Genomic DNA, 13277 nt, shown 5'->3' with positions numbered 1-13277 from the left:
CCTGTGACGTCGCGCTACTCGTCTGCTACTTCCGGTACAGGCAAGGCTTTTTTATCAGCGACCAAAAGTTGCGAACTTTATCGTCGATGTTCTCTACTAAATCCTTTCAGCAAAAATATGGCAATATCGCGAAATGATCAAGTATGACACATAGAATGGACCTGCTATCCCCGTTTAAATAAGAAAATCGCATTTCAGTAGGCCTTTAAGCTCTTTATGTTTTCACACACACACACACACACACACGGCATCAGAATTCGGGAACCAAGATGGGGTAAGAGAAGAAACGGAAAAATACACAACTTTGTAGGAGCGTCCGAGAAAAGTGATACATAACATTCAATTTCAGCTCTCTCAATATTTGTATTGTCAAATTAAAAAAAGAATAAAACATACGGTACAGGCCAAAAGTTTAGACACACCTTCTCATTTTAATGTGTTTTCTTTATTTCCATGACTCTTTACATTGTAGATTGTCACTGAAGGCCTGTGAAGTGAAAACCATTTCAGGTGACTACCACTTGAAGCTCATCGAGAGAATGCCAAGAGTGTGCAAAACAGTAATCCGAGCAAAGGGTGGCTATTTTGAAGAAACTAAAATATAAAACATGTTTTCGGTTATTTCACCTTTTTTTTTTGTTAAGTACATAACTCCACATGTGTTCATTCATAGTTTTGATGCCTTCAGTGACAATCTACTATTTTCTAGTCATGAAAATAAAGAAAACGCATTGAATGAGGTGTGTCCAAACTTGTGGCCTTACTATATATATATATATATATATATATATATATATATATATATATATATATATATATATATATATATATATATATATGTATATATATGTATATATATATATATATATATATATATATATATATGTATATATATGTATATATATATATATATATATGTATATATATATGTATGTCAGGGGCAATCATTAATAAGAAATAGGGATTTGTGTCACTTATGACATTTTAAATGATCTAAAAATCTTTTGTCAACAGTATATTTATTTTATTCCATTATAATCGTACCTGTTCCAATTATCATTATTTCGTTTACTATTATTAATTATTTGTAATTATTATTATGATATTATTAACCAGCCATCAAAAACATACAGGCCTGACAAAATGTAAAAACATGTTTTCGGTTATTTCACCTTTTTTTGTTAAGTACATAACTCCACATGTGTTTATTCATAGTTTTGATGCCTTCAGTGACAATCTACAATGTAAATAGTCATGAAAATAAAAAAAAACATTGAATGAGTGTCCTAACTTTTGGCTTCGATTTTAGTTGGGAATTAACACCCCTAATGTGTTGTGTGGGTACCCTGACTGTAAGGTTGGAATTTGGGTGTTCAATCACCAAAATAATTCCTGAGTGCGGCCACCGCTGCTGCTCACTGCTCCCCTCACCTCCCAGGGGGTGGAACAAGGGGATGGGTCAAATGCAGAGGGTAATTTTACCACAACAAGTGTGTTTGTGTGACTATCAGTGGAACTTTAACTTTTACATATTGAGCTACAACTGCCACAAAACCTAGAAATGGCCAAAATGAATACAGCGACGGCCACATGGAGAACATTGAGTTCTCAATGTTGACTATTATCTGCCAAATCATCCACATTTTTGGTGACATGGCAAATAAGTGTCATATATTTGTTAAGAAACGGCATTATTCTTGGATGTCATAAACTAAATATCCTGCGGTCTGACACTTTGGTTTTGGCTATGGATGGGACAAACAGTGTAAAACTTGCAGAAAGATGTGAAGAACAACATCAGAACACGTCATTTACAGCAAAACAATCATACGACTAATAATGATAATTCAACACAACAGTAGAAACACAGATTGCCAAATGTAACTGTTCCAAAATGTGAAGCCATCATCAATCACAAACAGTCCAAGGAGTCAAGGCACTGCAGTTGCTAGTAAAGGACGCTAGATGGCAGCACTGTGCGGTTAGTTTCCATCCCAGCACATAAACATTCAAAAACCCATTGGGTTGAGTTTTTTCTTGCCCTGATGTGGGATCTGAGCCGAGGATGTCGTAGTGGCTTGTGCAGCCCTTTGAGACACTTGTGATTAAGGGCTATATAAATAAACTTTGATTGATTGAAAAACTAATCATCTCTTTTCGCATGCGTGGATACTGCGGACCACACTGGTTTCATCGTTTACTATCCACCTTCTTAAAAAGTCCAAAAAGTATTTTCTTGGAACCCTGAATTGCACTTGCATAACCAAGAGATGATGTTCAAGGCCGTCTGTAGAGGCTGTAGGGAAGTGTTTTTTTTTTTTTTTTTTTTTTTTTAAATGGCAGGTGGGAGGCAAAAAACAAACCAGGAGGGTGATGGAGGGTCGGGGGCGGTTTCTACACATTTGTCCGACACTTGGGGAGGATGGGTCCTCCTTCAAGCCTTCTCTTTCTCACTGTGGATGGAGAGACGGCATATGAGAGGACGAGAACCAGATGACAGGAACAGGAAGGACAGAGAAAGAACAGGGACAGAAAACAAGCAAAATAGAATACTTAAGGGGAACTGCAGTTTTTTGGGAATTTTTGCCTATAGTTCACAATCATTATTAGAGACAAGAACACACATATTTTTTTTCAATTATTTTAAAGATGATAAAAAACACTTGGAAAATGCGGCCATCAACGTTTTATATACACACTGCAGGTCTATATATTATGTAGTAACAGGCATGTTTATAACAATGTGAAATATGTTCAATATATACTGTATTTTGGTCATTTTAATCATTGCCGGAACTAATTCCTGAGCACGTGTATTCCCATTTCGACATCAGCACACTACCGACTTCCAGTAACAATAGTGTGTTCTTACTTCCTGAAACAAAGACGTGTGTGTCTCCTAATCATGGCAGATTTGGTAACAAACAACAAAGATGACTATTCTTGGACAAATGAGGATTCGCAACCTTATCTTTTTGAAGCTGAGTATACGGAGGATGAACTACTGCTTCTAGAAGCAAGCACGAAGGAAGAGTGAATCGTTGGAGCGGACGGAAGCCGAGAGAGTGAGGTGAAAGAGACTCGAAGCTGGAAAATGTGGAATTTGAAGCCAAGCTATTTTAACATAAATGGAGTGATTACCAAAATAAACCAGAAAAAACGTCCCTGGCCAGCTGGACATCGAGTGAATCACACTTAATATTGATCATGCAGCACGTCATGTGTGTGTCATGACAGACGGTATATGCTGCCTGGCTAGCTGTGTACAAACAAAACATGAAATGTGGGCTAATACTTTACAGATACTGTAATATGATTGTTCATGTTTTTTTAGTCAGTACCTGATTGGTGTCCTATCGCATTGTGTTGTGCATTACAAACTCAAATGTGTTTTGTGCTGACGTAGAAGGTAGCTTATCTCTTGCCGTAGTAAGCTTTTACGGATAATACCGAAGCATGCCAATGTGTTACTACGCTAGTAAAATAATTCCTCAGTGTTCACTCTTACAATAACAATGTTGTTACGGTTTGGTTATTATACAGGTTACGGAACGTAAATGAAGTATTGTTGACAGTTTTTGAACGCATTTTTAAAGGGATTTAGAGGTGGAATTGATTGCTCCCATTAGCTGCATTGCTAGCCACCAAGAACGAGCGAATGTTTACATACAACAAGGCAAAAAAAACCAAAACCCTTTTGTTTTCTTGTCTCTAACAATGACTGAACGGTAGGCAACATTTTTAAAAAGTGCAGTTTCCCTTTAAATGATTGTGACTGCTACTACTACAGGGCTCAGACAATTTTCCCAAGGTCAATTTGATACCTTAAACGTACTTTTGTAACTTAAAGTATTGTCGGGGCATTCAATCGGTCACAACTGGACTGTTTGGTGAAGAAGTTTTGCCTCTCATCCAAGTAAGCTTCATCAGCTCATGCTTATAGACTTAGATTGGTCAGATCGAGTCTAGCAGTTGGTGTTAGACTATTGATACTCCAACACTAGGAGGGTGTGCCTGGGCAAGGATGTTTCTGACCAATATAAGTCTAGAGCAGTGGTTCTTAACCTTGTTGGAGGAACCGAACCCCACCAGTTTCATATGCGCATTCACCGAACCCTTCTTTAGTGAAAAATAAAATGTCTTTTCTTAATTTGTAAATATTAATCATGAAATTATGTTATCATATTAAAGAAATACTAATAAAGATATATTTTACAAACATAAAGTTACAGGAATGTACACATAATCCCATGTTTACATCTCATTGTGCAACATGTGAATGTTTTAGTGGGAACTAAATGTGATATCTAAAAGGGGTACAAATTATTTCCAAAGCAGGACCCCCCACCAAGTACACAGCTCATGAAAAACAATATTTTTTGTTATTGTTATTGTAAGTGGGCCAAAACACTTATATTAGAAAATAATCTCATGGAAATGACTGCTGTCATTTGATTATAATGATAAAACATTTAACTTGTTATTTAGTCAGGTTTGGGACTGGTGTGCTGCTGGTGTGGCCACAGTGCATGTGCATGTCTGACGTCACTCACATGTGCTCCACTGAATGCTCAAGGAGTTTTTGCGTTTGCTCAAGCATATGGAAAATTAGAGGGAACATTGTTTGGGGGTATCCATAATACGCTGATAGAGAGAAGTTTTTATTTACACGATGAGTGGGGTGTGTCTTGACCTCCGCGGCGGAGGCTCCGTCGAACCCCTGAGGCCGACTCACCGAGGGTTCGATCGAACCCAGGTTAAGAACCAGTGGTCTAGAGCATAAACTGATGAAGCCTACTTGGATGAGAGGCGTAACGTCATCTAAGACAAATCAAACAGTACAGTTGCAATTGATTACATTTCTTGCAAATCCAATTAGAACATCCACAGATATATTTTAAAGTACTTTTGAAGACCTAAAAAGCACCAATAAGAACCCTGTATTAGCATGACTTCTACTTAAAATGCAGCAATGACTGCTTGAGAGGAAACCGGTAAAAAAAACAAAAAAACAAGACATGTTGCTCACATAGCTGATGAAAAGTGAAAGTTTTTTCATATGTGAGAAAAAAAGCAGAATTGCAGCAGAGGGAAGAGAAATTTTGTTTACCACCCATGAAATTGGATTGAAATGAGAGAAAGTATCCTGAGTGAAAACAGTCATGTATGACTTCCTGTCATGAAGACATTAGGAGCATACAAACAAGGATAATTTCTGCAGACTTGATAATTGTGTTTATAAAACTTGTCTCACCAACCACTAAGAAGACCGTATGTATCACTTTCTAAAAACAAATGTTATACAAAGTAATGATTCTATCATATGTTCCCCATATGTTGGTATTTCGTCTGATGCTAATTCACCCAGCGTTTATCCTTTGGTGTCAGCATTCTTATATACTTTCAATATATGAATGCACTTTGTAAACGATGTGACTCACATGTTATGGAAATTAGTGAGAGTGTGATTGATTGGATTCATGTGAGTGTTTGTCTGTTTAGGTCTTTGGTTGATTGACCGACGCTGTTGAGTCTTCATTGGGGGGAAAGGACATTTATTTTAATTATAATTAGTTTCTGCATTCAAAACAGTAAAATGTGTATCCATTAACGTAAGTACATCCTCTGAGTGACAATAGTAGTCCTGAAGATGACTTCCTTTCAGCAATTGCTATAAAATCAAGACTATACTTTTAGAGATCATTTCTAAAGTTATTGTCTTGAGAAATGTGTTTCTAAAGTGTAAGGTCTTGCTAACCATGATGATGAGATTAGATGTTTCTTCCTGAACATGAAGCTGACAGAACAATTATGATTGTTCTTTGCTTCTTAATAAAGCTTCAATGGAAGGAATCTATTTTGAGTGATTGATTGACTTGTCAGCATGAACAAGTTTTAATAAGCAAGTCATCACTGTGCTACAACAGTTAGAGTTGTATCTACTTGACTGTCGGTTCCTGTGGTTTTGTTCTTAGTTTATAGCACTTTCAACCTGTAATGAGAAGTCTTGGAATCTACACATTCTGAAGTAACATGTTAGTTTTCCCATTGAAGAATAATTTTTTTAACTCTCGGTAATGATGACGTTAACAGAGGTATATCCTGCTACAGTATCCATACTGTAGAAGATCATTTTCTGTTATCACTTGTTATAAAACTAAGACTACACTTTCAGGGATCCATTCTATAGTCGTTGACTTGAGAAATACGTTTCTCAACTGTATGGTTTTGCTAACCGCGATGATCGGATCAAATAATCCTTCATCAACATGAAACTGAGGGAGAATAATGATTCTATCCTATGTTCTCTGTCATTGATGATTGTTTGTAACTTCTTAATGAAGCCTTGATTGAAAGAAGGAATGTTCAGAGTGGTTAATTGATTTGTCAGCATGAACATATTCAATAAGGAAGTCATCAATGTGCTGCAGCAATTAGAGTCATTTCTATGTTATTGACTGTTGATTGATAAGGTGTTACACGCATTCTCAAATTGAAATGCAAATACTAGGCTTTGAATTAACACATTTTGAAGTAGAGTGGCACCAAATGCATTTGACGTGTGGTTGGATTCGTACATTTCAATTAACTGGCCGACTGAATAGCGCTTGGCTCCATAAAGTTAGTCTGCGCTTTCAGTAAATACTTTTTTACTGATTACATCCTACATTAATGTACCTCTATGGAGACCTGTACATTTTATACTAATTTACTAGAATACATATTTGTCAACATGAATGCATCCTCAGTAAAAAAGGTAGTCTTGAAGATGACTTCCTGTTATTGTTGATGTGAAATCAGGACTATACTTTCAGGTATTCTTTCTATAGTAATTGACTTGAGAAATGTGTTTCTAAAGTGTAAGGTCGGGGAAGTACTGTGGAATAGGGGTTAGTGATTGTGCCTCACAATGTCGACTAATCGTTGCAGCTCTAGTATGTTGATACGTTTAAAAGTAGGGTTTGGTTAGACTATCAAAACATCTCGATTTCTATATAACAATTTTAAGATCAAGGATGCTCATCCATAAAGTTTTAACTAAGTATTTCTGTTCTGAGGTTAGAGCTGAAGGACAGTATAGTCGGCAACCTGAAGAGAACACAGAGGATGTTGAAAGGAGCGCAAGAGAAGCTTTGAGAGGAGGCGGCAGCGTTTCAGTAGACAAGTGGACCATAAGTGAAAGATAACAGAGTGAGACTGAATGGCCATATGGTGTTTACTTAGTCTTTGACTTGAACTTTTTCCCAAAGGCCCGTTCCAGCTCAGGGACGGACAAAGTGAGGGTGAAGGAGCCATCAGACTCTGACCTGACAACACGGGCTTCAAAACGAGAGGAGGTAGTTATGTAAATGAAATATGGATTTTTTTAAACCACATTAACAGGCATAAAAACAGTGGACGTTTAATAAATTATTTTACCTAAATACACTGTTGGATGGGCTATTAAATATAGTCTGTTTTTTCCTGACGAATAACATTATGCAGCTTGATTAGAGCACAATCAGAGTATGATTGTTCTCCCTAGTGGTTGAGTTTGGAGTAACAGTTTCATCAAGCCTTTCAAGGAAATTATTCAAAAAAACTTTTGACGTAAGCTCTCAAATGCTACAGAACTACGAAAACACACACAAAAACAGTTCTTCACATAAATTATCCAACTCCAGTTGATGCAACATTTACTTCAAGTGCTTATGGGCAATGAGGTCAGTCCTCTTCCATGCACTCTGTTCTGGTTTTAGAGCTGATGTCATAATTTACAAAGGTTTTAGTTTGTCTCAGCTGTCAGACTGCACTAAGATAGAAGCTGAGGACATCACTCTGATTCTTCTGTTAAGAGTTTGCTTAAAGCAAAATGTGTAATCGAGAGATAAAGTGACAGCCTTGGAGCGTGTAACAACTAACACTGCCAAATGTACAATTCTTACACAACCAGCGGGGTCATTCAAACAGTATTGACCTAAAATTATTTGAAAAAAGTGTAGGTTCTTAAAGCCTGTGTACCAGCGATTAGGGGTGTAACGATTAAATGATATATTAATATATATATATGTATATTCCTAAGATTCAACCACTGATTCAAGCCGTGCTCGGCACGTTGGCCTTCAAGAAGATCGAGCCAACATCGTTTTAAAAGGCAATATGTTAATTCTATCCATACTAGAAATAAGAAATCATTGGATTTAAGAATGGCAATGACCTTTTAATGATAGTACATTAAAGATTACTCAAGTTTGCCTGCCCGATGAAATCAGTCATCGAAACAAAAATGGCGAATATCTACGATTTTTCAGAAAGGTCACAAAAAATGCAAATGCTACAAAACAATATCATAAAGCAACCACACAACAACTTTCAGCTACAGCACGATTACAAAAGCCACAACAAATACAAACACCACAAAACTATTATATAAAGCCACAAGACAACTGTAACGGCGGACACAACGGAAGTGAGAGTGGTGCAAGTTACAGGGACGGATCAAGCTGAGGCAGAAGGTTAAAAACAGTATAATGAACATAGTATATTAGTGTTAGTGAAAAACAAAAAAAAGTAATTTATAACTGAAAATTTTGTTCATTACACCGTTTTCAACTTTACTCCTCAGCCATTGTGGCTTGTTGCCAAAACGTGTCCGCTGTCACTTCTGTTGCGTCAATGTATTGTTGTGCTTTGGCTTTGAGTTGTTGCGTTATGGCTCTATGTTTTTGTGTTGTGGCGTTTGTATTCGTTGCGACTTTTCTAAAGTGAGAGTAGTAGCAGGTCAAACCACTGCTCTTTTAAGCTGAAAATATTTAGTTGCATTGAAATTCTCAAGTAAATCTACTTTTAATTCAACCTGGAGGAATGTTGGTTGCATTTCGTTTATTATATTAATATTGTACTATTTTATGCTAAAAACAACAGCAAAAAGTAACAGGTAAATCTACTGTTAAAATGTCGATTACTGTACTTTTACTAAAAAATTATTTAATTTTTAAAATAAGAGCAGAAAGTGTTTCCTCTTGTTAATTCAACCTAAAGGGTTGGTTGCACTTTATTCAAATAAGATGTGAATGCATTGGCCATTAATTGTTGTTATCCTGCTTGTTTGTATTAATAATTAATTTATACCTAATTCCCTTACAAGGAATAACAGGAATATAGGACACTTCACTTATAGTGTCCAGCATGCTATTTATTTCACAGTCACACAGGTTGATTTGTTTTTTGCTATAAAGTTACTGAATCGATTTCAACTCACTGAATCGTTTCGGATTGTATCGTTCTAAAGAAAAATTGTCAATAAATCGTAAGGGCAACATCACATTATGACTCAAATCGAATCATTGTTAAAATGAATCGTTACACCCCTACTAGTGACATATCATCTTTCAATTTCATTCGCAATTTAAGGTACATCTTTTGACATTACAAACTATTAAAAACGCAGGCTTTAGAAATATAACAATGCCCACAATAGTGTACTTAACTAAGCATTGGTATACACATATTTAGCAGTAAGACATGCTCAGAATATTATAAACACCTCTCATCACAATGCACTTTGAGACAACAATTATAAACTCACCATAAGGAACATTACCGTATTAAAAATTCTAGGGAAAATTTTAAATAGCTGATGTCAGTGGGTTTTTTTTACAGACTGGGTAAACAGCATTCCCTGCTGGTTGTAGCTGAGCAGTGCATTCATTTAAACTCAATCAGTTGTTCACAATCATCTACATTCAAACAATTCATTGTTTCGTATCCCCAACCCTAATTAATAATTTTGACAAAACTTTGTGGGGCATGAGAGAAGAAACCACTGAATTTTAGTCCAATAAATACATCTTAATGACAACATTCAAGCAAGGTCCGTGCTCTGCTCGTTGTCTTTACAAAGGCACAACCTGATTGCAGTTTACTATATTTGATCATATGACTTAATATGATGGTTGGTTAGTGAGTAAAATTGTGTGTGTGTGCCCACCAAGGTCATTGTTGTTCATCATGGCGTTGGAGCCTCTGAGGCGCGGGCCCTGCTGGGTGAAATGGTAGCCGAACCTCAACAGTGTGGTGTTTTTCTCCAACATGCTGGCTATCTCCATCTCCACCTTGTTGCCTAACGGCTGACTCTGGAGAGAGCGAGAGAGAGAGAGGAGCAACTATAAAGGAGTTGACAATGTGAAGTGCACACAGTGAGCATTATTTTCATAGAAATGATGATCCCTTCGTGTTATATCAACAAAAGCCCTCAGCCATTTATGTAGATTTTTACGTAAGCGGGCACATTTTAGTGATAAAGTGAAACATCTTTTTATTGGTTCTTGAATATGGTTCGTAAACCGAAAAGTTTGTATAGTGAAGCAGAGTTCCCCATAAGAATCAATAGCCAAAAATGTATTTAATCTGATCATCATACGGATTAGAATGTTACTGTGTACATGGACCCTGAATTTTTTTTATCTGATTATGACATGCATTTTCATGCATCACCCCTTAAATCGGTATACTTTACATTGACATGCGCAGAACCTAACATAAACGGAGAGGTTATTATTTGTGCTATGGCGCCATCTTCTGGACTAGTTTGCTCACTGCAGGTGCTGAATAAGCAGTGACTTCCACTGTTAGCAAACGTGGATATGTGCATTTCTGTTTGCCCGACGTAAATGTTTTCCTTCTGTTCACTACTTTTGTTTCCCTCTCTTTTTTAAATGGAGCTGTTTTGTGCTTTTTATGTTGTGATTATGTACGGGTTGCAGCATGTTTCAAAATGGTGTGTATGTGTTTGATACATACACATATATATATGTATGTATATAAAAAATATATATATACATATATATCTATATATACATATATTTGTATATATATACATATATATATATTATAGATATACAGATGTATATATATACATACACATATACAGTATATACACACACATATATATATATATATATATATATATATATATATATATATATATATATATATATATATATATATATATATATATATATATGCACACACACACACACATATATATATATGTACATGTGTATATATATATATGTATGTGTGGGAAGAAAATCACAAGACTACTTCATCTCTACAGGCCTGTTTCATGAGGGGTTCCCTCAATCATCAGGAGATTTTAATGGAAGCATTCACATACCATGGTTTATATAAGGCACAGAGTGGGTGGGTACAGGCTGGCGTAGGGGCGTGGTGATTGGCTCATGTGTTACCGAGGAGGTGTTTCCGTCTGTGGCGGCATGCTGATACAATTTCACTGCGCTTGTTGAGGGATGACAGGTCTGGACGGTATATAATAAACAGTTTCTCTTTCAAGCATAGGTTACATCTTTTATTACCACTATTGTAAGGTGTGCTGGATGCAAGAATTTGCCATGTTATTGAATATTCAACATTATTGTCTTTGAGGTCCCAAATGTGTTTGCTGAGTTCTGTGGTATTTCGCAGGTTTTGGTTCCTGAAAGAAGCCTTGTGATTGTTCCATCTGGTTTTAAACTCTCCCTCGGTTAATCCTACATATGTGTCGGATGTGTTAATGTCCTTGCGTGTTACCTTAGATTGGTAAACAACTGATGTTTGTAAGCACCCCCCGTTGAGAGGGTATCAATCAATCAATCAATCAATCTTTATTTATATAGCCCTAAATCACAAGTGTCTCAAAGGGCTGCACAAGCCACAACGACATCCTCGGTACAAAGCCCACATACTATAATAATAACAATAAATAATGTAATCAGGTTTCTTGCGGCAGTTGCAGCCTTTGTTGGTTTTGGAGTCGCTCTGTTCAGGGGCCGACGGCTCATTTGCAATTGTCTTGTTGTGGTTTGAGATGATTTGTCGTATATTGTTCATACAGCTGTAGCTCAATTTAATGTTGTTCTTGTTGAATACTTTTCTTAGGGTGTTGCCTTTGGGGAAGTGTTTGTCAATCAGAGTGAGGAATTTGTGGCCAATGTTAGTTGAGACGTTTTTGCTGTATGGGGGGTTGTACCAGATGATGTTGTTTCGTTTTCTGTTCTTTTTTGGCTGGTTTCCTGGCGTGGGTTCATAGGTGAGGGTGAAATTGTATCCGCTTTCATCAAGTGCTTTTTGGTACGGGGGGGTTGCTTGGTCAAATTTAGCTTTACTAGATGACAGCATCGATAGCCTTTTATTAATTCCGGTAGGTATTCTTTTCGTGGTGGTGGGTGGGTGGTTGCTGTCATGGTGCACGTATTGGAGTGTTGTGTTGGATTTCGTGAATGGTTGGTAGCTGTTATTTCTCAGGTTGAAAGTGACGTCGAGGAAGTTGACGGTTTGCTTGTTGGCTTCAATCGTGATCCGTAGGCCGTTCTCTTTGAAAATTTGGCATATGCGCTTCTTGGTGTTCTCGCTGCTCCTTGGCGAGGCGCGACACACTGCCAGTCTGTCATCACGGTAAATACCAAGGTTCAGGTTGAGGCTAGCGAGCTGGGAGAGGAGGAAACTCCCAACGAGTTCACACGTTTCTGCTCCGTCAAAACTTCCCATAGTGACGTCAAATGTTGAATTGTTCTTTTTTTGCCATGGTGTACTGTTGTGGATGAGTATGGAGTTTTTTGCGTGGATGATGATGTTTCTTTCGTTGCCTGTGATTGAGTCGTAGTCTGAGGCGAAGTCTAGTGCTTGAGTCAGTAGGTCTTGGGTGATGGAAGGGTAAAATTCTTCGATGTCGAAGGAGATAAAGTTGTGCTGTTGTTTGTCTTGGATGTTGTTAAACCATTTGATTACTGCTGCTGTATTTCTCCATTGGTTGAGTGGTGTTTTGTCCTTGATTTTTGTGTTGACTCTGTCCAGGATTATTTTGCTGATTTTTCCTATTTCAGATTTAGTTGGGTTTATTAGTCGGCATGTTGGGTTATTTGCGAAGTTGGGTTTGTGGTCCTTCAATGTGATGAAGGCTTCCTTGTTGGCTGTGGCGTCCACCCTGTCCTCAATGTCCAGTTCAGCCGCGATCCTTTTATTTTCCAGGTGGATGTTCTGTAAAGTGTTGGGTTGTGCTTTTTTGTATGATTTGGTGATGCTTCTGTCCAGTAAGGTGTTATGTTCTGGTATGTCCATTCTGTAGAAGTTTGTGGTTTTATCGGCGGCTATGATGAGGTTGTTTACTTTCTTGATGCGCTCCTTGTCATTTTTCAGCTTGGTGAGGAGTGGGTTGCGGACTGGCTTGAATTTGACTGATTGTATCATTTTGAGCATGTCGTTCTCAAAATCCTTTAGTTCCTCAACTGTGGGTGGGT

General features: G+C 37.3%; 1 protein-coding gene, 1 non-coding gene and 1 pseudogene across 4 annotated transcripts in view; 2 read left to right on the top strand and 1 right to left on the bottom strand.

The window, feature by feature from the left end:
* Window positions 1-1284: 1284 nt before the first annotated feature.
* The window catches only part of tmod1 (tropomodulin 1), a 54855-nt gene continuing 42862 nt past the window's right edge, over window positions 1285-13277 (bottom strand). For 2 of the 3 annotated variants that reach the window (XM_061922802.2, XM_061922803.2), the window contains exons 10-12: window positions 9971-10115; window positions 7221-7320; window positions 1285-2453 (exon numbers count right to left, since the gene is read on the bottom strand). In XM_061922802.2, the coding sequence (XP_061778786.1) occupies window positions 2435-2453; window positions 7221-7320; window positions 9971-10115 (264 nt within the window). In that variant the 3' untranslated portion in view covers window positions 1285-2434. The remainder of the gene's footprint in view (window positions 2454-7220; window positions 7321-9970; window positions 10116-13277) is intronic. The other variant, XM_061922805.2, reaches the window with a different exon arrangement.
* On the top strand, window positions 5682-5868 carry LOC133570315 (small nucleolar RNA U3; annotated as a pseudogene).
* On the top strand, window positions 6160-6376 carry LOC133570314 (small nucleolar RNA U3). The gene has a single exon (XR_009810091.1). It is a non-coding gene; the product is annotated as a small nucleolar RNA U3 (small nucleolar RNA).

Source organism: Nerophis lumbriciformis, linkage group LG27 (assembly GCF_033978685.3).
Source record: "Nerophis lumbriciformis linkage group LG27, RoL_Nlum_v2.1, whole genome shotgun sequence".
Classification (NCBI taxonomy): domain Eukaryota; kingdom Metazoa; phylum Chordata; class Actinopteri; order Syngnathiformes; family Syngnathidae; genus Nerophis; species Nerophis lumbriciformis.
This window is presented reverse-complemented; position numbering and strand designations above follow the sequence as displayed.